The sequence below is a fragment of the Melospiza melodia genome, chromosome 15 (genome assembly GCF_035770615.1).
Source record: "Melospiza melodia melodia isolate bMelMel2 chromosome 15, bMelMel2.pri, whole genome shotgun sequence".
NCBI classification, from domain to species: domain Eukaryota; kingdom Metazoa; phylum Chordata; class Aves; order Passeriformes; family Passerellidae; genus Melospiza; species Melospiza melodia.
This window is the reverse complement of record NC_086208.1, coordinates 12391168-12419067: the sequence shown is the minus strand read 5'-3', so window position 1 is coordinate 12419067 and position 27900 is coordinate 12391168. Positions and strand designations below refer to the sequence as shown.

The following is a 27900-nucleotide window of genomic DNA, read 5'->3' as shown; positions in this document are numbered from 1 at the left end:
TGCGGGAAGGTGCTTCCCTGGATCCTGCATGTTCCCTGCGGGGGGCCGGGGCGCCGCTCTGAGCCGTGGTATCGGGGAATTCATTTTGTAAATGTGTATGTGTGGCTCACGTGCGGTGAGGGCGGTCTAGGGTCGGGTTTTAGAGAGTTGCATTTGCTATAGCGTTAGTTGCGGCGGGGGGGTTGAGGGCTGGTTGTAGCCCATCTGTGTTTCGTGGGGTTGTGTTTTTGGTTTGTATAAGCAGTTTCCAGGCTTTGAAGAGCTGCATTGCTGTTGCCGAACTGTAGTTCTTCCAAGGTTGCCATTGTTTGCGTTCTGGGAGGGCAGCTGGTGGCCTCGCAGGAAGGCGGCAGGTCGCGCCGGAGGAGGGCTCTGGGTCGGTTCCGTGTGACTTCTTTTCCAGGAGAGGTTTAGCTTTTCTCCGGCGTCTCTGATGCCAGAACAAGGCCCCAGAATGAACGGTTTCTCTCTGGGCGAGCTGTGCTGGCTGTTCTGCTGCCCGCCCTGCCCCAGCCGCATCGCTGCCAAGCTGGCCTTCCTGCCCCCGGAGCCCACGTACACCGTGCTGCAGCCCGAGCAGCAGCAGGAGCCCGGGGCGGCGGCCGGGGCGGGCACCCCCACGGGATCGGGCACCTGCAGCCTGCACCTGAGCGAGCGGGCCGACTGGCAGTATTCCCAGCGGGAACTGGATGCCGTGGAAGTGTTCTTCTCCCGCACGGCCCGAGATAACCGCCTGGGCTGCATGTTCGTTCGCTGTGCCCCCACTGGCCGGTACACGCTGCTCTTCTCGCACGGTAATGCTGTGGACCTGGGCCAGATGTGCAGCTTCTACATTGGCCTTGGCTCCCGCATCAACTGCAACGTCTTCTCCTATGACTACTCTGGCTACGGGGTGAGCACCGGCAAGCCCTCGGAGAAAAACCTGTATGCAGACATTGATGCAGCCTGGCAGGCCCTCAGGACAAGGTAAATGGATACTGGGGACAAGGTATTTCTGTGTCTCCCTTTAATCCTAATAAGTCTGCACGGTTAACCTTGCTGAGTGGAGGGGAAGGGTTTGTAAATGGTTTCAGTTACTTTGGCGGCCTGACCAGATGTTCCATGAACAGCTACAGTGTGATTTACTGGATGGCTTCATTTGCTAAAACGATGGGCAAACCCTCATCCTTTGGCTTTTTCTAGATTTAGAGGATTATTCGGTTGTAATTTGTGTTAGCCATTGCTTCACCATTGAAAATCTCCATCTTGAGTAGGACATATTGGTTGCAGTTTGAGCTTGCAGAGTGCAGTAAACCTGTTGTTTGAGACTTGCCTGCCACTGTCTACACTTAGAGGTAACCCAGGTGAGCCAAAGCTCTGCCTGAATTTGGCTTACCAGGAAACTGCTGGTGTTGTGTGACATGTTTGGGGTTTCGTGCAAGCTCCTGCACCATAGAAGTCTTTCTCTTTTGGCTTCCAAACAACTCTATCCAATGCTTATGGTAGTGGGCTGGAAGGAAAAAGTGTTGACATCTGGAAGGAGAGCTGACGTTTCTGCCAGGAGATGCCAAGGTATGTGGCATCCAAAGGGATGGAGCAACAGTGAGAAGGCTCTGGCAAGAGGCAGCATGGTGAGTGGAAACAGTGAGCCCTTGGCTTCTAGAAAATCCTGAGCAGAACTGCTGCCTCTGGCTCCTTGCTATGACTGATGGCTGTCCCTGGGCCTCCCACTTCTGTCCACAGAAACCATGAGCTCCTTTTGCTGTTGCATAAGTGGTTCTTAAAGTATGACCTCACAGAACATGTCCTGAAACAAAGAGCTTTAAAAAGCTTAAATTGTAGTAGGCCAAGAGAAAAGAGCGATGAACGTTTTTAGTTCTTGGCTCTGACATTCATAGACAAACTTGGCTTGCATGAAATGCGTATTTAATGTCTATCTTGGGGATACGTGCCAGCTTCAGAAATAGTGACAGGAGTTGTTACTAATTTAGATAATTGGCTTTGCAAGAATCCAGGGATTGGTTAGTTGTGGAGTCCAAATGCCTTTTGACATTGCTCTGCCTAAGTCAAGCAAAGAGCAGGGGGGAGAAAGGTGTAGGGAGAAGTTCCCCTTCCATAGCATGTGTTCTGTCTGCTTGGTGAGCACACCAGATTCTGGGCTTGTTTTCCAGGACTTTAAAAAAGATTTGTTTCCTTGAATATAAACAACATGGTCTTATGTAAAGAAGTGATTTTGATATGGCGTATGCATAATAAATTATTAAGTGCCACTATAACACATATGGGTGATGTAAATAAGATTCAAGGGAGGAAAAGTGCTACGTCTAAACCAAGCCTAGGTAATGGTAGTCCTTCTCTCTTCCTTAATGTGTATTTTCTCTCTTTCACTTGATGTTTAGTTGATGATATTGTTTCATTTAAACCTTCTCAAGCTCTGAAAAAGTGCTTTCATGTCTGCCTTCTTCTGTGCTGACAGGCATTTAGTATATGGTTATGTTCTACATAGACCCAGAAACAAGGGATTCCTTCACTTAAATCTTTTAAGAAACCTGACCCAGTAGGTGATGCCACCACATGCCCAACTTGCTTTTAGAGGATCTTCAATAAATGTGTGACTGGACAGGTTTGTAGTTTTCTGTTAGTGTCCCTTGAGTGGTTTATACAAAATCTAGGCTCTGCTTTCCACCTTATTGAGAGGTTGAAATTTCCCAGGTCTTACTTGGCCATGTTTGTTAATTCCATATTTTAGTGTACCTTGAGGGTACAGTTAGAGTAGTTAGCATTGGTTAGGTTTTTAGGAGCCAAAATCCATTGGAATTGGGTGCCAGGGAAGCAGTGGGATCACCACCCTTGGAACAGTTCAAAGGGCATGTGAATTTGGCACATGGGCAATATGGTGGTGCTGGGTTCATGGTTGGACTCAGGGCTCTTTGAAATCTTTTCCAATGTTAAGAATTCTGTGATTTTAAGATTACAGTATTTTAGGTGCCCAGTAAAGAAGTTGGTCACTGTAAAGTGTAACCTTCAATAGGAAGTTAATAAATTCTATTAACAGATGACTGTGTTTGTAACAGGTATGAGTGAAACCTTTCATCAGCCTTTCTGCTGATGAATTCTCCGAGTAACAGTGTGAACTTTACAAGACTGATCATTTGCTAGTCCTCAATCCAAGTGGCTCACAATTAGTGAAATATTCTGCAGCAGAAATCCAAGTATGCCTCTTGAGGTAAAATGTCATGTTATAGCATTCCTGCTGCAGCAGCTCCTCGGTAGCTCCAGGAGATTGTGTATGCTTTCATTCTCAATGCAAATTCCTGGCATTTGGCCTCCAGTCATATGGTAGTGAACTGTAATGCAAAGTTAAAAGTGAAGTCTTAAAATAGAGGTTCACTGTGCCATCAAAAGCATTTAGTCATCTGTGCTAAGTTCCGTGGGAAGCTGTTGCTCTTCTGAATCCACCAGACGTTCCACCTGGCAGCAGAAAGGAATCATTAAAATGTTGGAAGTCTGAGACTCTTCCTTTTAAATTGTGCCTCTGAAGTACCACTGATACCTGGCAATCATTAATTCACCTGCATGTTTTGCAAGTTGCCTTGAGGAAGGTGGGGATTAACCCTGTGCTTGGAGAAAGCTGTCAAATTCTAGAAATGATGGTGAGCTGGCAGTGATGCTTTAAGTTTTAGCTTTCATATTTTTCACATTCTGTGCTGCTTTAGTGTGTAACTCTGAGCTTCATATTAAATGTTAGCAAGTTCTCTTCACAGGTAGGTAGTCAAAACAATCCTTTTCCAACCTGAGATCAAGGACAACTGTTACAAGCTCCAGGCCCAAAAAGTATAAACAACGGTGAATTGAAGAGAGAAAACATTGAGGATGGAGCTTCATAACCTGGGGCTATAATTGGACAATTAACTCCAATATGCAAATGGACCTAAACTTATGAAAGTGTGAGATCTTGTGACCAGTTGTCCATTTTGTGACCATTTTGGGTCTTGTACTGCCCCAGGTGTATCCATTAAGGCCTTTTAATAAATACCTGATTTATCCTTTAGCTCTGTCTAGCCTCTGTTCTAGGTCAGCCTTTCAAGGCATCACTTTGTTTTGCCATCATGGCTGCAGATTGTGACTGTATTCTTTCAAGGTCCTGAAACAGGGATCTTGCTATCACATACACATTTAGGAATCAAACCTTATAAAACTACCTGAAAACAGTGGATGAAAAAACAAAATCATCAAATTCTTTTGTTTAGTTTCAATTATCAGCCTGTCTTTGCAAAATCAATCTCAACTATTCTCCATTCTTTTAGTCTTTGTAAAGGAAAATTATTTTCCTTAATTTAAAGGAATTTAGTATTTCTTCTCATGAATAAACTGTCTTAAAGGATAATTTTATTAATTTTGAATTCTAACTGTCTTTCAGTCCAGTAGAGATGTTGACCTATAGTTATGTTCCCTTAGAATGTATTTTTATAGATTTTTCTTCAGAGGCTGTAATTGTAGCATTGGTTGTCTTCATTCTACTATCAAGTATTGATCAGTGGTTAATTTGGTCTTTTATATGTATTTTTTTCCACTTGATTTACAAACTTCCATCTGCTATCTTAATGTTTCTCAGAAAGAATTTTCTGTCTTATTGTTAAAGATATTTTTTGCAAGTGTTTTATTTTAGGCAGATTGGACTGATTTTGTTGTTTGTTTCAAAATCAGAACCAAATTGAAGAGAATGTATATCAGACTGTCTTATTGTCCACGTGGTTTTAAGTTGCTGCTTTTTGTTCAGCTGTGTCTCTTATCCTAATATCTGATTGTTTTAATGCAACATCTGTGCAAAATGACTTGATTGTCCTCCTCTTCCCCCCTTTTCCTGAATCCCACATGGGAAGGTTGAACTTTCTAACACTTTTACATTAAGACAATGTACAGTACTTAAAAACAGGATGCACATGTAGGGCTTGGGTTCAGTGCTCAAGCACAAAACCATGGCTGCTTTGTCAATCACATGCTATTTATATTAAAATCTATTTGTATGTTTCCTAAAAACTTGAAGAAGGTTCTTGAAGTATTTTAAAATCCCAGTCACAAGAAAGAAGGCTCTGCTGCCCCACTCCCTCTGTTTCTGTAGTAAAGTGTCAGAGCAGAACCTGTTAGTCCATCTTTTGGATCCTGAAAGGAGGTGAAGAAAATGTAATTAATAAATAGCTTAGAAGAGCTGTTCTTGTTGCATTTAACAAGATAGAGCTTAATTCATTTTTCGTGGTGCACAATATAAACTAGTATTTTTTTAAGCTTTTAATAAATGATAGATATTATTGTAATGTTTAAGTCTTTAATTCTCAAAATGGGTGCATTTGGATTTGTCTTTCAATCCAAAGGAGAGCATAGGTTCACTTTTAGTTTTCCCTATGCTTCTTGTTCAATATGGTATGATGGAAATAATTGAATTGTGAAATGGTGTAGTAAAATCCACAGGCCTTTGATCACTGGCTAGCAGATAAAATGTTTAAGTAGTTTTTAAAACTATTTTGCCAAATCTAATGTTAAAAAATGCACAAACTTTTAATTATGCAGGAATTTTATTATTTGTGGTGCTGATTATCAGGAGATTATTGCTGTTTCCTGTGTAGGAGCTGGTGGAGAAGTCTTACATTGAGTAAAATCAGGAACACACCTAATTGGATTAGGCCAGAGTGATAACTAATCTTCTGAGGTTGTGTCAGTTTAGTTTGTCTCCATTCTGATGTGATGAGGTGCTTACAGCTTTCCAGGTGAATAACAGCTTGCCTAATCAAAATAGTCAATTTCTGCTTTAATTTTCTTTGCAACAGAATCTTGTTTCACTAGCACCATATTTTGTGCATGATCTAAGCCAAGTTCTCTAGATTGGATGCTTAAAGGTTTTCATCAAAAGTTACCAACTAAATCCTGGCATGTCAAAAGACAGTGCTTAGCAGAGTCACAGTTAATAGTCCTGGAGTAACAGAGTTTTCTTTCTTCATGGAGCATCAACTGGTAGATTGTTCTTTTCAATAATGTTGTTACAAAGTCTCCAAAGGATTGTTTAAAGCTACTATCCTCTAAAACTTTTCCTGCCATGGTCAATTCTTCTTCAAGAAAGGCTGCATATAACTTTGGGCAAAAATAGATTCATGCACAATCCTCTGCTGTTGTTGTCTATGCAATGAGCAGAGATTAATTCAGATGATGAGTGTCCCTGGGACAAATACCAACAACTGTTCAAAACAGGTGCTCTGATGTTCAAAGTTATTCAAAATGTTTACTGAGCTTTAGTGTTGTGTTACGTCTTTTAGTCACTGAAGTAAAAGTAGTTTTGTTAAACATTTCCCTGTTTCTGTCAGGACTACAAGATCAAAGCTTGTTTAAAAAGGAAAAAAAAAAAAAGGAAACTTTTTGCTGTCAAGAATGTTTTGCAACTGGTGTTATTTGGGAAGAAAAATAAGCTGCCAAAGAGCCTTTGGCTAACAGTACATGCTCTTCTGAGTGTGGATAGTCCTGAAATTCAACTGCCTGAACTGGAGATGTTGGTACAAAGGTTGTAGGACCTGGTTCTCAACATCATCAGAGCATTGAACATAAACGATTCCTAGAGGAACGTCTTGTTAAACCCTCCATGCTGAAGTAACTGTCTGCTTTTTAGCACTAAATTACATGAAGTGCAGAGGAATGGCAGCTTTTTCTCTTTCTAGGTACAGAATGTCACCTTTGCAGGCTGAGCTGGTGGTTGCTCTGCCATGGCTGTTTGACCTGTGCATGTTGCTGGTAGCTCTTGGATGTGTTCAGTTTGTTCTTGGCAGGGGAGTTTGAGCTGGACTCTGATCCTCAGTGGCTTTGCTCTGAAGCCAGGGTCAGCCTCCGGTCCATGGCAACCTCAAAACCAAAAAAACCTCCAAAATTCACCCTTTACTCTATGTTACTCTGCTGCTTAGAAACATTCTGGAGTGCTGGGCTAAGTTTACGCTGGTTCATTACTTGTGAACATAAGTAAAAAGAGCAAAAGCAAAAAAAAAAGTAGCAGTGCTGTCAAGGACTGTATATAACTATGGGAATGGATAGGTGGAAACCATTTCAGGGTATGCAAGGGGTTATCTGCTGGCAACTGGCTTTATGGGAAAAGCTGACAGTCAGCAAATGGATATTTCTGTGTCCAGACTGAATGAAGACGACAGGTCCTTTTCAGTTTTCTGGGGTATTTCAGTCCTGTGATGTTTCCTCATGTGGAGATGGACTAGTACAAGGGCAGTGCCAAGTATTGGCTGTTTGGAGTCTCACTGCTGGGACTAAAGTTTGAATTCCCTATTTCCTTGTACTGTGATGTGCCATGATACTAACATGATGTGGTGATACTAACTTTCATCCTGCCCCAGGCCCACTTCTGAGTTCCACAGTTGTATTCTCTGTTGGTTTAAAGGCCAACAGTCTCAAGATTATGCAGCACTAGTAAAGAAAATGAACAAATAACATAGGGGTTTTTTGTTTTTTTCCTCAAAGCTGATAATAAATTTAATGAATAACTAAGAATCCTTTCTGCCCTTCTTCACAAATGCAAATTAATTACAAGGCTGCCTTGGAAGCAGTTGAAATGAGTCATAAAACAAGGTGCAGATGTGTTGTACCTAACATGCTTGTGTACATATAGGCTTGCTTTTCCAAGTAGCCCCTAAGAAGATCAGAAATCTTTTCCTGTGGATTAGGAGATGCTTCAGTTATCACTGAATTTGAGAGAAATTAAGGCCACCTGTGTACAAGATGAGGAACTGAATCTAGGAAAAAAATACTTTTACAATCTTGAGTGCTGATGGCTCTTAGGTGTCTGAAATGAAGTGATTAAGAATTGGTTTTTGTCTGACTCTTAAAGCTTGGGTTTGTATGGCCTAAAATACAAAAAACCAAACCAATAGACAGCATCTCCCTGTGTCTCCTGTGTCAGTTGGTGGTGAATAATTGAGATTGCTGCAGATGAGCACTGGTGAATTGAATGTTGCAGTGACCCATTTGCTGCTGCTTCATCTCGACTGCCCTGCTTTCCAGTTTTTAGATGAATGACTTACATTGGTCTTGCATGCTCAGCCTGACATCTGATGATGAAGCTCAATTTCATTCCTGACTAAAACTGAGTGGCTTGCTGGCAGTGGTTTTTTTTTTCAGTGTGTCAGGTTGTGGGAGCAATGGGAAATGTGGGGTTGTAAACCCAGGAAATGCTGTGTGAACACAGAGGAATAAAGATGCTTTTAACAGAAGGCTAAGAATGTAGAATGGGATGGATGAATAGTGCACAGTGTCAGCTTAAGGACAGAGGAACATCTTTGCATTCTTTATTCCAAGGGCTAATTTGAGAAAAATGGGTTACTGTTATTTGCACATTAAGCTCTGCTGCCCACAAACAATCACAGAAAGGTGCAGGCATAGCTGTATAATGGCAGAGTTATACTGGCATTATCTGTATCCATATCTTTACATTTTTAACCACTATGTTAGCTCTACAGAACAAAGGTTCTCCTGTTAGAATTGAACATTGTGGTTGGATTTGCTGACTATGAGACCAAATAATACAAAGGAACAAAATTGGATTAAACAGCAGAATCTGGCTCAGTGCCCACTCACCTTCCCACCCTTGGTTTCATGTCTCTTGATAAGCACATGCATGTCTTTGGGAAAATCCCCATAATCATCAAATAAATCTGTATCCTCTCAACTTTCAAAAAAGGGAATTCCATGTGGGTTAACAAATGAAGAATGATGTTGATGTGGAAGATGAGGTTTTCATTTAGTATACTTGTCTCAAAGTCTAGAGGGAAAAATTTAAATGAGAGGCAATCTCAAAGTATTGCCTCTGGTTTTTATTTTGTATTGCAAATTTGTCAGAAGAACTTTTTGTCTGCTTTTCTGACATTAATATTATTTATTGGTACGGTCTCTTAAAGTTCTTTCTAGGTGTACCTTCAAGATGAAAATTCTATTTTCAGCTGTTGATTAGGAATTGATTTCACGTTAGACAGTTTGAGCTATGTTCATAGGAAGATTAGTTTTACTGTGCCTTATTAAAAATCCTGCTTACATATAGAAACGTTACTTTAAGAACTTTGACTCATGAGAGCCTTGTTTATCAGCCAAGGCATGCTGCTAACTGAGCTGCATAGCTCAGTGTCTGGCAAGTGATCCTTCTCAAGGCATGCAGTGCCAGCCAGAAGCTCTAAGATACTCTTCTCTATTATTATTTTTTACAGAATACTGTCACATTTCTTAAGATCTAAGTATGTTAGACCAGTTAATTTTAACTTCATGCTGTAGCCTGGCCATTTTTTTCTGTATGCAGCAGAACAACTGTGGAGTAATGGATAATGGGAGCCAACAAATCTGAAAGGTCTGAGGCCAACTTCAACACTTTTCTCAGGAAAGCACCTTTAAATAGTATGACTTGAAATATTTCTCTTTTAATAAGGTTGTTTACAATGGGTTTTGCTAGATTAGAGAATCTTTCTAACTATTCCTCGTAAGATCTAGTTAGCTTTGCTATGAACGTCCTTACTGAGCTGGAAAAATGGTGTTCAACATCAGCAAAGAAGCAAAACCAGCTGGTTTTTTTTTCCCAGTGTGCAGATAAACTGAGATTAAGTTCAGATAATTTTGGCATTATTCCATGCATTTTAATAGTTCTTTGTAATAAATTAACCAAGATATTTTGTCTAGTACACTACATATTGCAAGCCTTAATAATATGCAACATGTAAAAGCCAACAACAATAAAAAGTGAACTTCTGTTGAGCACTTTATAACCAAAATGTTGTATAGAACCATTTATACTTAAAGGAAAACTTGGGAAGTTGACTTGCTGCCTTAAGCACTGGACCAATTTGGGCAGAATTAATCAATGTCCGAACTCTGTGTAGTCTTCCCCAACATCTGATGAATTTAAGTGGGATTTTAGCTATAGGACAGACTGGGGAAAGTGGCATCTTTCAAGAAAATGCTCTTGGTTTTGGAGCATGTTCTCCAGGGCAAATTTACAGAAGTTTTCTCCATCATGCTATTTGTTATTTAGAACTTAATTTCTCACAAAGGTGTTTGTATGTTTCAAGTGTTGTTTTGGATTATTTTTGAAAGAAGTAGCTAATTTCATATAATATTTACTTTGGAGGTGTTCCCTGGACAATTCTTACCTTCAGGCAGCTACTCAAGAGCCAGTCAGTTTCCTTCTTCCTCTAAGACTGAAATGTACCTCAACTTGGGTATTTAAGTTGTATTACACATTTTGTTTGTAGTATTTTTTGTTGTAGCTCCCTAGTGCAAAAAGCTTGTCTTTTTCTGATAAAGCATGGGCTTTAATGTGTGTTAATGTTACAGAAAAAGTTACTGTTTCAGTCTGGGTGCGAGCATCTCACCAAGTTTAACAAACTTTAAAAGTCCCAGCGTTGTGGGAAGAGGTGGGGTAATGTTTCAGCTGCAGTTTTGCTATTTTTATGCGTAGGGTTTATGAAGGTGTAACCTTTGCTCACACTGGTTAATAAATACTCTGGTGGTTAACCATGTGTTGCAGGCAGCACGTTGTGATGTGAGCAGCACCCTTTCAGGAGTCACTGCAGCAGTTTGAGATATCAAGTGGGGTCTCAAGCCTGTCCAGTGTGCCTGCAAGGTTTTGACTTGCTCTGTCTCTGCCAGCTTCCAACCTTCTGTTTCTCTGATAGCAAAACCGTCTGCCCTCTCCCCTGAACTCTTGCTAATTACTCATGTAATGTGATGTTCACTTCTAAAGACTGCTGTGCATAGGCCCAGTACAATTAGTTCTTTATCCTCTCTTTGAAATTTGTACTAAAAATCAATCTGATAATGTACAAATGACTATCTGTAAAGGAATACGAGGCACAAAGTTGGCTTTTAGAAAAAGAAATTGCTCTGATTTGAGTTTGCATTAATAAAAAATGAAGGTGATAAAACGTACTTGAAGATAATTTGGATCTGAATTTTTGATAGATTTTGAAAGATAATATTGTCATAAATCCCAAATGTTCATAGAGTTTTGTAGAGAGCGAGTGGGTTGTAAAGCCTCCTTAATTTATTGAGTTCTTTTTTATCCTGAGATGAAGGAATCTGGTGCCAAATATCCCACCCTTCCAAATTGGATGTCCTTCTGTCAGCTCATCTAAGATCTGTAGATCATTTTGTGTAGAGCCTTGAACAGACACTATTGACACAAATAGGATCAGGCACCTTCCAATTATTTCAGGAAATTACTCTTTCCATCCAAAAATCAACTCTAATATTCATAATAAAGAACGTGAATCCTAAGTATTGTGGATATTTCTTACCTGGATATAGTTCTAAATTTGTTGCATTTCAGCAGAGGGAGAAATGGGACTAAAGATTATTATTATCTTTGGTTGACTTTCACAACAATTTTCTATTTTTATTTTTAGTACGTTAATTTGTGTGTTAATTTGAAATAAAGGTGTTAGCTTAAACTTCCTCATTTAATTGCTAGAATTTTGAGGCACAGAGGAGGATTTAGCAGATATCGTTTGTTGTCTGTTACTGTGTTTTTCATTTTTCCAATATTCCTGGTGTTTCTGGGCCATGTGAACTATGTTCTTTCCTGTTCTTCACTGTAGAACTGACCAGACTTCCTCCTTAAAAATTTTTGTGAATTCTCATTTCATATTCCTATTTTGTCTCTCTCTTGGAAGCTTTATGGTATTAAGGAGAAAGGGAAACACTATATGTTGTAACTGTAAAATGGAACTGTGCAGAGCCAAATAGGAAAAATGTGTTTTGGGGGAGTAAGGAGTAGTAGCTTGTAACTGAAAGTGTCCATGTTGTGAAATGGTGAACTGCAGAAAACCTACATGGCCAAATGCCAACTTGAGTAGTAACACAGACATTAATACACTTCTTTTCCAAGCACTGTGCTGTTATCTTTTATTTCAAAAATAGAAACCCCAGCAGTACAAGACTTCTTTATGCTGTGCTGGTTTACTGGGAGGCAGTGAAGTGCCGGTGTGGCATGGACAGGAATTGCTAACATTTTTTCCTGCATAACCAGTTGCTCTGTGGTGATCCTGCATGCAGTCAGGCAGGGAGCCTACATGCTTTACAAGTACTGCATCAGAGACAGAGGGAAATAGGGACATGAATAACTTCCAGAAGCTGCTCTTCTCTTTTTTATTCTTTTAAATTTCAAAGATGCAGCTGCAGATCAGTTTCTACCTTTAGCATCAGCTGAAATAATGACCTTAAGTGATTACATTAACAATTGTCCTTGATCCACTTCAAGGTACTTCTGCTTCCTGTGGCATAGCTGGTAATTGCTTGGTAAGCATCCTTTTTTGAGAGGAAAAAGTTTTGACTAGCAAGAAATCTTCCACTAAAAAAGCTACAAAAGAAATTGGCCCTGTTAACTAGGTGTGTTGGCAGAAAATGAAGTCTCCAAGTGTGCTGTTTGATCATTCTTGAAACCTTTTGATTTACACAATCTGGGCAAAATGTCTTTTACTCCATAGACTCTGGTGATCCCAGACAAGACAGCTGGATAAGTTGAACAAGTACATATCACTTGGTTTCAGGACTGAATTTTATCATCTAAGTTACAAAAGTCAGTACTTTTTTAGATGAACAGATGTACTCTTCCAATTTTTTAGAATAACATTTGTTGCCTTAAGACAGATTAAGTTTACTGATGCTTAATGTTTCTACATATCATTAAATGCATGTGTATGTTTCTGTAAAAAATTACTTTTTTTGTGCTATTCTTTCAGTTTCTTAGTGAGCACAAGGCAGGTTTTATAAGCACTTCAACCAAACAGAAGTACACAGGAGAAACTGACTCTGTGCTAAATTTCATTGTACAGAATTCTAAGTAGTATTTACTGAGAGAAGGGAAGAGGGATTTAGCCCCTGGGTTTGTGGTGATAAAGGCTGTGGCTAGGAAATTTGATTTTTAAGCTCTGAACTAGTTATCTGTGGTCTGCTGTTCTAAAACATATGGTACTGTTAATCCTGGTGATTGCTATATATTTTTTTAATCATCTTAGGTTTATATTGACTGTTACTGGGGGTTGAACATTGATTGTGCTAAAAGTTCATTAAAGGAACTTGTGCAAGATGAGGATGCTTGGGAAGAAAGGAATAGATGAGTGATTTAAAAGTCAAGAGTGCCAATATAAAAACAACACAGAAAAAGCCAGAACACTGAGGTTTTCTTGTCTCTGAAAAGATACTGGATGAATCTTTTCAGGTAATAAATTGCTTTCATGAAATGACTGTCATCTTCCATTTGCCACTTATCATTCTTGGTATTTGCTGGAATATTTAATGAATCCACTCGAAAATGGATAATTGAGAGAGACAGGAGAGATGCATCAGGAGAGTTGTGTTTTTCTGCAAGGCTGTGAATTTGGCACTTTTTGAAAGCAGATGTTTAAACATATGCAGATTCATACTGTGACAAAGCTCAGTGTTTTGAGCAAATAAAAAATTGGTATGTGTTTTCTCCACTTACCATGGGGTGGGGAAAAATAGAGGTTACAGTGTCATTTATCCAAGTAGGATTTTTCCCTATTTATGATTCATGAGACATGTCTTTGCAGAGGAAGAGCCTATTGTTTTGATTCTTAAATCAAAAGAAAATACTGTCTTTCTTCAAGGCTGTGGAAATGGTTAGAGTAACTCAGAGAAACACAAAATGTTTCCAGGGAATTGAAGGAGGGCTATCCAAGCAGGATGTATGGCCTCCTGGATAACAAACTGGGACACCTCTGCGCTGGGCTTCTCTACAGAGCCCTTAGTGTGTGAGTTACTGCATTTCTTTGAGAGGAGCTCATTCTTACCTAATAACTTGGTTCTTCTGCAGTGCTTGAGCATATTAGTGTGAGTCTATAAAGGAGAGAGAAATTCTGCTGCCAGCTGAGTCACCTTCACACAATGCTGGCTGCTAAAAGACTCTTGTTCTGGGGACAGATGCCTTCATCTGCTGTTGATTCTTTTTAGGAACATTGGACCAGTTTGCTGTGATGGATCACTTTTGTATCAGGAGCTCTCTGCATTCTTGTTCTCCATCCTGCCTTTCTGATCTCATCTCTTTTCTCTTGGAGACTCAAATCACTGCCTGAGCTACACTAATGCTTCTGCATGGAAGAAATGCTGCATCCACTTTGTCTGCTTTGCATTCCTGCAAGGCCTTATCCATTCCAGCTTCTGTGTAATCCTCTTGGACTCCAGCTCTGCTGCTCTGTGGGAGAGACAGCATTGAGATTTGCAGGGGTCTTTGAAGAACAGTGTGAAAATGTCGGCTGTAATAGGATTTTGGATACGAGCACCTGCTGTTTGTGTAGACAGTTCAATTTTTTTCTTTGTTCTCCTCTGTCAGCATTATGGAGGTAACACTTGGATCTCTTTTTTTTACCAGCTTGTGTTTTATATACAGCTACAGTTGCCTGTAAGTGATGTAAGGAAAATGCTGTATCAGTGCCACATATTTCACATTTAATGGCTTGTCAACTATATCAAATAATCATAGCAAAACCAAGTAATTTAATGCTGCTAATATTTGAGAATGTGAAGATCTTAGTAAAACCTGTAAGGGAAATGCTTTTACTTAGAGACTGAAGCATAAACAAAATTACAATAAACAGATAAAAGAGCATGCAAAAGGAAGGCAAGAATGGAAAAAAGTACAAACAACAGACAAACCACAAAACAGAAACCCCACACACAAAAGAAAATATTTGAATTCAAAGAGTGGTGGGATTCATTATCTGAGCAGTTCAAGGGCCAAGTTCTACTGATATCAATTTCTGAGTGCTCTGCTTTGAATTTTTTTTGCCTAATCTTCCAAATATTAGTCTCCAAAGTATTAATTGCAGCATGAGAAAACCATTTAATGCTGCTATAGCATCCAGGCAACTAACTGCCTTCAGCCAAATTTAGAGATTTACTTCTAGTTTAAGATCCTTAGGTCAGGACTATCTTTCTTTATGAAGTTACAGTGTGTGTAACTAACCAGCTGTGCCAACCTTCTGGTGAGACATTTTTGGTGAGCTTTGCAGTTTGATCCATTACAGTCTAGGTTTACTCTTGTTTCATTCTGTGCTTATACATCGGTAGCTATTTTCAGATATTACAGCCTGATACATTGAAAGGAAACTTAACTGGAGCCATTTCTTTTTGTCTTCCCTGTCGTGGTTTGTGCACTGGAGCAGTTATTCCCTGCTTGTGAGCAGCTGGGCTGTAGCTGCTGGAAGGGGAGAGATATCAGAGATGGGTGGAACAGGCAGCAGCAGCTCTGGTCAAAAGCCACTGTGCTCCTGCCAGGAATAATCCCAGCTCATGAGTCAGAGGCTTGAGCCTTGCCTAGGTGCAGCTCATGGCAATTAGTGCCACAGCAGGGTGGCCTCTCCTCAGTGTGGAGCTCAGGTGTGTAGGGGCAAGGGAAATAAATCAAGGACTTGTGTTGGATGTGAAGAGTCCTGGCAAGAGCAGTGCTGGAGACAGGTGCCACAGGGGCTTCAATAAACAGATGGAAATACCAGAAGAAGACAGTGCTCCTGAACAAAAGTGGTTTGAGAACTGTGGAAAGCTGCCGGATTGTTTCCTCCAGGCTCGTAAACCCTCAGTTTCCCAGTGCTGAGCCAAGGCTGGTGAGGAGGGTGATGTGATGGGCTTGGGAGAGGAGCCAAAATGCATTGGCTCACTGTGCAATTTCAGCCTCAGGAACAAGGCAGGGCTCTCCAGTTTGGAAGTAGCTGAAATCGAAGAAACAGCCATGAAAGCACAAAACTTGTGGGAGTGCAAAGCCAGTATTAGTATTTGCACTCAGGTTTGCTTAATGTCTACTAGGGAATCAATTTCTGTGTTAGTTGACACATACTTGTTTTAACTGAAGTCTTTACATTTGAAGATATGTTAATGTATGTGGATTTCATAAAATATTGTTTTGCAAAACAATCCTTACTAGGTGCACAATTAGAAGGAGCAGTTTACCTTATTTTTCATGTTTTGAGTGTAGGATACCCAAAAGTGCAGCGTTTTTGCAACAGTAAAAAGATGGTTGGAGTTTTAATGACACATCAAGTGTTGTGAGGAGTAGTCATCTATCTTAAGTCTGCTGTATTAGAGCATAGGCTGTGTGTGTGCAGTTGCAGTAAAAATACCCCAGCAGGAGAGAGATGAGATTGACACTGAGGGTGAAGATTGTGGATTCCTTCAAAAGATACTATAGGCTGAGCAGCTATATGAAAATAGCTGAATTTTTTCTGCTGTCTCAGTTTATTTAAATGTACCTCAGAGAATGACTGTATAGGTTTTGTACACTGCTTGCAGTAAAGAGTATATTCTAGAAGTAGCTGATTGAGTATTTGTGAATTATTTATGCTGTGGTCATAAAGCTCAGTAGCCAGCAAAAGTTTCCAGTCTTCTGTATTCCAGGTTTATTTGTTACAGAGCATCTTAATTAAATGCAAAATACTTCATTAAAGTTAACTCCAGTGCTCTATTTTTAAAATAATTGGAGTAAAAAATTAATTTTATATGCCATTTACCTGTTGTGTCATGGGACTAAATGGTGTCAATCAAGATTGGCCTAAGAAAGCACTTTGGAAGAATCAGGAAAACTATGAGCTCCCATGTTTGTTCAAATTCAAAACTATAATCTTGTGCCAGTGCTGTCTGCAGAACTCCAGTTGGTTTTAAGGGAGCTAAAGCAAAGAAAATGGGGGCAATGGGAATTTTGTTTGAATATACCCATGTATTTAGGTCCTATTTCCATTAGCTTCGTGTATTTCAACTTACAGTGGGTTTGGTCTGTATTTGCCCCTGTGATTAGAGAAATAAAACAACCCCCAACATTTAGAAGTGGTTATTTAGGAATTAATTTAGGAAGGTGCTCACTCCCTCTCATTGCATGAGTGTGCACTGAGTTTGGAGTGTTCTCCTTTTTTCACACAGCAGTGCAATGGTGAAGGTGGGAGTTCAACAGAGCCACATTATTGCTCATTTTTCTTGGATGTTTTACAAGAGTCCTCCTTACTTGTCAGTGGCCTTCTTGCTTTCACTCAATATGAAAGAATTAATGCTTGTAGGGGCTAAGTTATTCTGTTACATCAGCATGCCCATGGCACAAGTTCCTGCTTAAATTTCAGTGCACATTTAATGAAAACTCTATTTCCTGCTTCCCTGCTATCTAGGGAAAAAAAAACCCAAACAAAAAAAACCAAAAAACCCCTAGTCAGGCAGAAGCAATGGTGTTTGTTGTTTATACATAAAATTGCTAGTTCATGTGCTAGACAAATGAGCAATCTATCATAAACCAAACACCAAAATCAGTGTCCTGGGTTATTGTGGTGGAGAAAAGTCATGTTATAAATACAGTTGAGTCCTCAGTACAAGAGAAAACAAAGGAGGTTTTACTTGTTAGTTCCTTAAGAACATAAATAGATGTGCAAACACAGATTGCCTATTTTTTGCCTGGGGAAAAGGAACTTCCTGGTAAGGGTGAAGCTGGGGGGAAAAAGGAGGTGTGGGTTTACTGTTTGAGAGCACTCGGCTTGCTCTGAGTCCTGAGCAGTTTTACTTCGGTCAGAGAAGGTGTTTCCCACTTTGAAACATGACAACTTCAGGAGCCCGTGTTTGAGGCAGATGAACAAAAGGGGACTTAAAGCTGGATTTCAAAAAGGAACAATTTTTAGACAAACTAGTATTATTTGGATTAAAAAAACAAGTCATCCAACTGTCACCCCAAAGCCACTCAGTGCAGATTAGCATAATTCAGTTCATTTAAAAGGTAATCTCATTACAGTTTGTACTGGAGAATGCCATGAAATACCATTTACCTGCCCTGGTTGTTCAGGGCAAGCTTGCAGTGGCTTCACTAGTCAGCAGTGTAGATCCCTGCTTTTGTCATGGATGCTTGAGCTCCCAGTGATACTCAATATCCTTGTCAGGTCTTGGTTGAACTGTGAGCACAGTTCTCAGTGTTTGATAACAGATCACTGATTGTCACAGGACTGTAATCAAGAACCAGCTGCAGTGATTTTATGCTTTGGTATAATTAAGTTACTGCAGGGCAAATGATCATCCTCAGAAGTGCCTGGAAGTTGCTTCTACTTGATCCATTTATTATTGATATGAAGAGAGGAGCTGGCACATCACTGGATTAGTGCTGCAGTCACAGAGTCCAGCAAGCTTGCAGGAGTGTGATATTTGCTAATAACATCCAGAATTGCCTGTAAGAGGGCATTTCCAAGAGTCAAAGGTTCATTCTGTTATCCCACTATCAGCTTATATTGGTTAGCACTGGGGTTTCTCCATGGCATAATCAAATGACTCTCTGGTGTGGTAGTAAAAGTAACAGTGATATAAAACTGTGGCGGAGTCCTTGATTAAATTTCTCTGCCAGCCATTTAAATTATTTTGAGAGTGAACACATTTGTGGAATTGCTCGTCTGCTCCTGTGACAGTGTGCTGGGACATAGGCCAGAAAAATTGGTCTCTCTCTTTTGCAGCTTCATAAGCCAGAGCACAACCCAGTTTTGGCTCTTAGCTCATGAAAATGTGAAGTGAAATAGAGTGTGGTGTACCATAACTTGAATTGCACAGCACTTGTAGTTCTGGAGAGGAACAAGGGAGAGAAGGAGGAAATCTCATGATTTAAAGTGTCAGTGTCAGTAAAACAGTGAAGAATTTTAGACCTGTGTTTGTGTGAATTCAAGGAAACTGGGGAAACTGGCACAGGGACACTTTTTGTGTGCCAGGGTTTCCTGTGAATCCTGAAATCTGATTTTTCTCATTTGACAGTTGTTACGGTTAACTCAAAAAATCCTTAATCTAATGCCTTCCTCTCAATTTCATGTTGGCATTTAGACTGAAAATCTGCTGTAATTTCTCTAATATTTTGGCTGACATGCTGGAGTGGTACTTGCTGAAGCACAATGCAAAATGCAGTGTTTTGATCTGATATTGTAAATTTCTTGCAATAATCATTATTGAATAAGTTGCTAGTGTTGATTTATTTTAATATAAAAGTCACACAACATAAAATCATACTCAATATATGCAATCTGCTGTGACTTACCTAATTGAGGATTTTTGTTTTCCTTTCTACCCCCAAAATTAGATTTTTTAGATTCATACAGGATTAAATAGCCACTAATTTCTGAAAATATATATGGATACCTTATGGAAACGTATAATGATGCTAGAAAATACCTATCTGTGGTTCTTAGCTAGTGATCTAAATTTCTCTGGATTATTAAACTTAGAGATAATTCATTTTGAAAAGGTGATAAATAGTATTTTGTGACAAATGGGTTTGTGCAAACAGGAAGAACTAGACTTGAACAGGTTATGAAGGGCTGAGTACATGTATGTTCTAGTAAAGCTACTCTAGCAGTCACTGTTTCCCCCAAACTGGGACATGATTTGTGTTATTCCTGATGTGTGCTGGATTTTCTTTGTGTCTTGAAAATGATTTATTTAATTGGTGTTTGCTGGAGAAGGGAGTGCCCAGTTTCAGACTCAGTCCCCTTGTGAGAATGCAGGAACTGGTTACCTCATTTTCCTGGCCTTGTAAATATATGTATTTTGTGTTGTAAGGAAGAACTTGCCCATCACTCCCTGCCTGCGTTTAGCAGCAGTTAAACACTAAGTCTCATAGCATTATGGAGTGGGGTTTGTGTCATCAAAATTCCCTGCATGGAGAGTTCCTGAAAACTGATTTATTGCTGTTACTGAGTACAGGCTGCTCTCTCTGCTTTCCTGTTCAGGTAAGGGGTAAAGGGACAGAAAATGTCATAAAAATTCAAACTGAAAATACAAGGTGAGGCTGACTTCATGGATTCGGTAAGCCTGGCAGAAGGACTGGCCTCACTAATGAATATGTATTTGACACTTTTGAGGACTGGCAGCTTTGGCTGTGAACATTGCAGGGTTTCAGCTGTGACGCTCTGGAGTCCCTGCAGCAGCATTCCACTGGCACTCTGCACTGAGCAAGGAGAGAGTAAAAATAGCAATGGTAAACTTTCCAGCTCTACGGCTCAAAGCTGGAGCCCGGGGGGGAGCAGGGATTCAGGATCTTAGGCTCATAATTAAAGATGCTTTGAGATAATACATGGTTTGCACATAGTGCTGTCATCCAGGAAGTCTGAGGTACTTTGCATGGCAGTTGATGCCATCATCGCTGTTGTATGAGGAAAATGAGGAGGGACATGGCCTGAGCCACAGCCATACAGCCAAGCAGGGGATCTGCTGGCATGACTGAGGTCTCTTATTACTCTGAATAAGTAGAAGAGTCTGGAGTGTGGATTCTTAATAACCAGCTTCTGTGCACGTAGTTCATGCTAGCATGGGGAGACCAGAAATGCTGGTAAACCTCATTTGTATTTACTGAGGCAAAACACAGGGAAAAAAAAACCAAAACAAACTACTGTTATTATAGACTGTGGGGTGTTTTGGGGCCTTAGCTAGACCTGGACTGAAGCTCTAGGTATGGGGAGCTTACTGCTTGTGAAGGTAACTGGAATGTGTAAGCCACACCATGTACTTGTGGTTTATTGAGACTGGAATAGGCTGGAGAACTTCGAGCTTTCCCACTTGTGTTCATGGGAAAGGGGAAGCAGAAATGCTTGCATGATTCATACAGCAGTAGCTGCAGTTCTCAGTAATGGAGTTCCCTTCTTGAAAAAAAGCGCGCCTGCCCTTTTTTCTTCTCTTCCCCCCCCCCCCCCCCCCCTTTGTCAAAGCAGGGTTTTGCATATGCCCATGGTAACTGAGCTGTTTCCTGCTTTGGCTTTGCTGAAGGCTGGTTTCCACATTGCTGTCTTGCCCTGCTTGTTTAGAACTCTCTGATGGGGCTGCACAGGAGAAGTGCCCAAGCATATCCAGAAATTTTCCTTGGCTCTCCTGCTCCCTCGGATGGAGCTCTGTTTCCACAGAGACCAAAGCTTGTGTGTTTCAAGGAAGTTATTTTTAGGGGCTGCTGTTTAGCTGGTGGAAAGACTTTCTTCCTTAATAGGAGAGCAGACTGTAACAGGATTCCTCCTTTCCAGAGTGTCTTTTGCTTTTTTCTACCATATTCTGTCCCTTTTTCTGTGTCACCCAGTTTGCCTTTCATTGCTGCCTTCTTACCCATATCTGCCCTTCCCCTCTTCTCTTTCACTTTCTGTATCACTGCCCCTGTTGTGCAAGGATCTAACACAAGGAGGTTTGCAGAGAGTGGGGGACGGACCCAGCCTCTGCTTTAAGAACCGTGTTTTAAAGATAAAGCCCCCAGGTGGGTTTGTACCTGGGCTTGCTGAGTCACCACTGGGCAGTGTTTGTGAGAACAGAGAGCATCATGGAGCCAAACCCTCAGCTCTGAGGACCTTGCCCAGCTCAATTATTCATGGCCTTTGCTCATGAGTTGTCCTGTGTCCTTTGGCCTCAGGATAAATAAATATTACATGTAGCAGTTTCTGCTGATGTTTGCTGTAAGCTCCATGTCTCGCTTGCTGAGTGATGACCTAATGGTAAAGGGCTTTAAAAGATAAATCTGTTACAGTAACTCTTCTGTCTTGTAAGGGGGAGCTGTCCCTAAATAAAACAGCCCCAGAGATTCTTTTAGTTGGTTAGTCAGTAGGATTGTAAAGCAGAAGACATTTGCTGTAATGACAGGCTAAGAGTGCACTAACTCAGTGTCTTAATACCCTTTTACAATTATTCATTTTGTCCAGATTGTCACTCTTCCTTTCTGTGGAGTTGGAATAGTTGTAGTGATGAAGGGCTACTTTAAATTTAGATGTATCTCTGGGCTTTTTAAATGATGCTATAGACTGTATCTGACTTTACTTGGCATACTGTGAAACAGCTTTTTCTCTGGAGTACCTATTGCCACAACAGCAAGTTTCTCCCCCTACAATATGAGATGTTTTCAGAAACAAAATAACATCAAAAGGAGTGAGCCTAAAGCTGATCAGTGTTGGAGAAATTTGCCATACTAAGGCAATTGGATGTGTTGAATTCTCTTGTCACTCTATGCTGTCCTGTTATCCTGTGATTCTCATTCAAACATCTGTTTCCACATTCTGCTTATATTGTAAACCTTTTAGAAATGAAACTTCACATTTATCATGATACTGCTGTTCAGGGTGGCATTGCAAAACCTACCAGCATTAATATCATTCCATGCCCACTGAAATGCCATGTGGGTGATCGTGTTCCAGTCCTGTTTTCTTGTGTATCCCTGATGCTGTTGCATTTCTGCCTGTGTTTAATATGCTGCAACAGCTGGCAGATGGGCTGGATGCATGTGGTGCCTTTGGGGTGCATGCCTCCAGCCCTCCCCACCCAGCAGCTGGAACAAAGTCTGTGATGCCAAGATTTTGTTCCAAGGTCCTGTTAACCGAGTCAGCCAGGCCCTGCTGTGTGCTGGACTATGTCTAACACTAAAACAGAAAAAAATCTGCTAAAAAAGCTGCACAACATCTCTTTAAAAACATCAGCCTGTGGCTGTGGTGACAGACTGCCAGCATCAGCTGCTGCTTGGTTACCAAGAGGATAAAATTTTACTCCTGAGAGATATTTTTATACAGTTGCTTATTCATATAACAGTAGATGCCAAAAGCACCCTTATGCTCAGCAGTATAAAAATATTAAGAAAATTTCAGTTTCACAGAGGCTACAATCCAGTCTAGTTATATTTCATCATGAAACAAGGTAGTCCTGACAGCCTGTAATTGGACGATTAGTACTGGATTATTCTTAATTTTAATTATTAATTGATCTTTCTTCTACTGTCATTTTAATTTTCTCTTTTTGCATATACCAAATAATTTAGCTGCTTGAAAGTTGAGTATTCTCCAGGCCTTGCAAGCAGCTTTGTAAGGAAATTGAAACCTTCCAGGTGTACATGGGTATAGCAGGGTTTGCTTTTCACTGTCACAGCAGTGACCACAGCACTGTAGATGGTGTAGATTGTCAAAAAGACATCTTTTACACAAATTATTTTCTACTAGAAATGTGTTCTTTTCTGTCTTCAATGGATGTGAAATATGTTGTGTTTTGGCGTTTTTGTTTTAAATGGCTCCTTCTTTTCTCTGCAGGTATGGTGTCAGTCCTGAGAACATTATCCTGTATGGCCAGAGCATTGGTACTGTCCCCACAGTAGACCTGGCATCTCGGTACGAGTGTGCAGCTGTGATCCTCCATTCTCCCTTGATGTCTGGCTTAAGGGTGGCTTTTCCTGACACCAGGAAAACCTACTGCTTTGATGCTTTCCCAAGGTATGTGTCACTGCTGCAAGGGGGGTTCTCTGCTCACCATGGTGTTTAAAAGGGACTGGTGGTGTGGGTAGATACTGAGACTTGCATTTGGTCCTCCCTGCAGGGGGGCATCTTGTAGGATCCTGATTTTGTGACCAAAACAAAGTCCCTGTCCCATCTTTTAGAAGATATTAAGCTTGTTTTAAGAAGCTCTAGAATATTATATACAACTGGTTTTAAGATTAAAGATTTGCTTTTTATGGTCTAGTTTTCACAGGAAAGCAATTGCAACAGACCTGGAGTACTCAACTGTTTGGGAATAGTAGAGGTCATGGGAGCAGCAGATATTCTGGAAATCTTTTAGAACTTCTCATTGGATCCAGTTTAAGTTATGGAAGAATATGAGAGGGGAAGCCAGTGTCTCTATAGCAGGACAAGGGGAAGCACAAGTAAAAAGCTTAGTGGTCCATGGAAGGGAGAAGATAAAACAGACACTGAAGTCTTGGTCAAAACTTGGCTTTACTTCATGAAGTCATGCTTGTGATAAGTATAGTAAGGCATATTTATTGCATTTCCTATTTCTGTCTTATTTTGGTTACAACAGATTAAAATTAGCCGCTGTGGGAGGCCATAGGTAAAAATCCATAAGCCGGAACAGCTAGAAAGAATGGTGATGAAGTAATAGTGTCTCTCACAGTTCCCATGTTTAGAATCCTTACAAACATATTATTAGTTAATTAATTAACTTGTTGGAGGTGTAGACTGAATTTGAAGCACTTAAACTCCAGCTCATTCATCATTCTCAAACCTGAAATCCAATATTTACAACTGCTTCTGCAAGAGAGGAAAAAACAAAGCCTTAAAACATAGCTCTGATTACAGAAGTAACAGTGATTAGCTGTTACAAGCCAAATCAAACAACAGCTTTAAAAAGAAAAGTGGGAAGGGGAACAGTGACAGCAGATGTGCTGTAGCACTTGAGTATTTTGTTCTTGCCCTACTGAGCTGTTCATTGCTGTCAGTCTGACTTCCCTGGTACTGGGAACAGTGAAAATAAACAGCAGTGCTCTTTGTGAGTGTGTGCAGCTCAACTGTCTGTCTTCACAGTGGGAAACAAAATAGTTCTGTGTGCACCTACAGTGAGTTGCTATTATGTGCATTTTATGTTGGGACACCATGAGAATTTGGTCTCTGTAGATTTTTCTAGCTGCAGAGCTGTGTGGCTGAGAATACTAAGTAAGGCTAATGTGCAGTTTAAATACTGCTTTATGAGTCGCTGACTTGGCAATGGGATGCCTTCCAGTTTTCTGCAAAATATAAATATTATCTGGCTTAATGGTCTGTGAATATATGTGAAAAAAATTGTTTCATTATATGAATACTGAAGTGAAAGGGATTTCCTACAATAAATGAGAACTTAGTGTCTAGTCACAAAAATTATGCATAAATATCTCTGTAACTGTTTTAGCTGATAGATCTTTTATACCAGACCTTTCATGGGCTTAAAACTTCAGTTTATGCGGCATATTAATCATAAAATATTTACATTTGACTATGATACTAATTTTTAGATTAAAATTATGGGGAAAAACAAAATCTGCATTATTCTGATGCCTCTTTTATGTTGGGATTTTTTTTTATTCAGTGTAGTTGCACACAGCTCAAGTTCCACACAAGAAAAGTGAAATAAGGCTGCATTTTAATTTTAAATAGTACCTTAAATTGCATGAAACCCAGGGTTTTTTTCACAGCTATAGAGACAGAGACAGAAATCTGTTTACACTCAGTACCAATGGCAGTTCTCTAGAATGCTGAATGTTGAGGTTTGTAAGTGTGAGGCTTAGTGCTTCAGTTTACATCTTTTTAGTTAACTTTAAATTTTCATAAAACATTTTAACCTGTTTTTAAGTCAGGGTATGCTGCCATCTCTATTTTTAAAATAATTTTAAGCAGTCTTGATATTTTTGTAAAATCAATGGTCATGCCAAAATTGCATGCCTTCCTGTTCTTCAGGAGCAGGAGAATCCAAACACCTTTTATTTGCTACCATAAAAAAATAGATTTATCCTCCCATAAAATTGAGTAGTAGCAGCACTCATTTCTCCACATTCTTGCATTTGTTGATGGAAGTGGAGCAGGTAGGAAGCTGAGAGTTCATTAGCACATGGTGTCTCTGCACAGATTTGGAATCATTGGTAATTACCAGCGTGAAATGGCTGGCTGGAAATAAAAGCTGGGGCCTGTGTGAGGAGAGTCGGAGAAAGCTGCTCCTCACTGCTTGCAAGTTCATGTGCTACCAGGATGCTTCATAATTGGGGTTTTCTGGCCTGACCCCTTCAGTGGGAAGGTGCCTTTGTCACTCTTCTGTTCCCTCAGAAGCCATTTTCCTGTGACAGGTAGTCTCGAGCTGTATTGGTCGGCTAAAGGTAGCTGGACAAAAGGAAAAATGTTACTCTAAAGCCACTTTGCAGTCACAGCTGGCAAGGAGGCTGGTTACATAAAGGAAAATCCTGTGTGATTTCTGTGGTTTGCAGTTAAATATCCCTGTGTATTGCTCTTCTCCCACAGTTTTCTATTTCATTGTTTGAACTTAAACAATCAATAGAACAGATTGTTTTCCTTTAGCTGAATCTGCCTAATTTGGGGGTTCAAAGACAGGTTTAAGCTCCATGAGCCAAAGCCTTTTTTTTGTTGTTGTTAATGAAATCTTATGACTGGAACGTATTTAATTAGTTCCTAAGCTGTTAAATTGGAAGGTGATAATGTGTCATGTGAGAAGAGTCCATGCTTGCAGAATGTCCCATGGAATCTTACTTGCTTCACAGTGCTTTGTGTGATAGATACAGTAACTCTTTTGGTGGGTGATTTTTGGGTGCCAAACTTTATTTGCATGCTGCCCACTCAAACTTGGTGCTGTTAGCACTGGTGGGCTGGTGGTGGTGGCATTGCAAGCTCCTTTTTCACACCTGTGGTTTGGGAATGAGCCTTGTCCCATTTCACTTGTGCACAATTCCAGTGGTCTGCAGCCATTTAAAAATATCCTGTGGTAACTGGGTTGTGTGTGTCAACAGTTAAGCTTGCTTTCTCTAATGATGTGAAACTGAAAGCCTCAAACTGAGCTGTGTCTTTCTTTTCCTTCCCCCAGCATTGACAAGATCTCTAAAGTGACCTCTCCTGTGCTGGTCATCCACGGTACCGAGGACGAGGTGATCGATTTCTCCCATGGCCTGGCCATGTACGAGCGGTGTCCACGAGCAGTAGAGCCCCTCTGGGTGGAAGGGGCTGGGCATAATGACATAGAGCTTTATGCACAGTACTTAGAGAGACTAAAACAGTTCATATCTCATGAACTTCCCAACTCCTGAAGAAGTCTACCTGATTTTACCTCAGTTACTGTGAACGGAAGAAATTACCTGGTTTTGCACATGCTTTAACTGGATAGCTGTAATAGCTTTATACTATGAAGAAATACCCTGTCTTGGGGGTGTTCTAATCAAACATCTGATGAAATTTGTCTTTTCTATCTGGAAATGATTCTACTAATGCACACAAATATGGTCAACTACTGTAATTCCAACAATTTTTAGCTTCATTGCCCTGAAGGAAGTGGGAATCCTAGCTGCTTATGGGGACACTTTTTACCTAGTGCTGTATTAATCGAAGATCAGTTTTCTCTGTCTCACTTCAGATCATTTATAATTCTGTCCTACAAAGACTTTTTCCCCATTGTGTTCTCGGAGTGGAGAACACAACTGTTATGAGCTACAGCTTGTTCTGAACAATCATGGGTTCAATCTAAGGGAGTACTTTCTCTGTGAAGTTTCTAGCTGTGGTATTGTAACTGGAAAGTTATTGTGATGAAGTTCCCCCTCCTCCCTTCTAGTGTTCTTTTGTTAACTTACTGATCTTCCCAAGTAAATTATTTAAATATACTTTTACCTGAAAATAAACAAACTACTATATGGGGCTAAACTCTGTAACGACCTCTCCATTAGTTGTATAAACATAACTGGAATATTCTTAAAGGATCTAGGGACAAAACTGCTTTTGTTTAAAAATAAATGTGTAAATTTACTACTAGAAAACTCATTTTAATATTCAGATTGTCTGAATAATAGCCATAACAGACATTTCCTTCTGTAAAGCATTCCTGTAGACTTTTTAAAAGTACTGTACATATTTGAATTTACATTGTGCATAGATTCTTAATTGGTAGTTTTAATTTAAGTCTAGTTACAATAAACTGCAAAATTCTGGTTTGTATATGATTGAATACATTTTGTTAAAATATGTTTTTATCCCTATATTATTTTGCTATTAAAGTTTTATAAAGTTTCCAGGACAAGAAAAAAAAAATAGAATTTACACATTTATGTTTTGATGAATTATGTAACTAAATTTTCATTGAGCTGATCTTTTTAGTTTAGGAGTAATTTGATTCTTTGACACTGGAATCGCACAGATTATGCATCAGAAATGCAAAACACTTAAAAATTGTTACACTGCTAGGATAGGTCTAATTTTTCCAAATTTAAAGGCCTTAAATGTACTGTAAGCCTCAGATTGTTGTATAAATTGATTGCGATTGATTGCAGTTTGTGTCCTGTTGCTAGAGAGCAACACAGTGATTGTAATGGAATAAAGGATGCATGGATTAGAGCTTGCTCAAGTTTGGAATCTTATT

At 40.0% G+C, this 27900-nt stretch overlaps 1 protein-coding gene across 1 annotated transcript; it reads left to right on the top strand.

Moving 5' to 3' along the window:
* Positions 1-27875, top strand: ABHD17C (abhydrolase domain containing 17C, depalmitoylase). Its single transcript, XM_063169830.1, has 3 exons — positions 1-966; positions 23058-23237; positions 26362-27875. The coding sequence occupies exons 1-3, from the start codon at positions 434-436 to the stop codon at positions 26579-26581; spliced, it is 933 nt and encodes a 310-aa protein (XP_063025900.1). The 5' UTR covers positions 1-433; the 3' UTR covers positions 26582-27875.
* Positions 27876-27900: the final 25 nt, after the last annotated feature.

Excerpts from the sequence above, each read along its gene's own strand:
- ABHD17C (XM_063169830.1), top strand. The coding sequence starts at position 434 with ATGCCAGAACAAGGCCCCAGAATGAACGGTTTCTCTCTGGGCGAGCTG. Across the intron at positions 967-23,057 it reads TGGCAGGCCCTCAGGACAAG|GTATGGTGTCAGTCCTGAGA; the intron begins GTAAATGGATAC and ends TTTTCTCTGCAG. Across the intron at positions 23,238-26,361 it reads TGCTTTGATGCTTTCCCAAG|CATTGACAAGATCTCTAAAG; the intron begins GTATGTGTCACT and ends TCCTTCCCCCAG.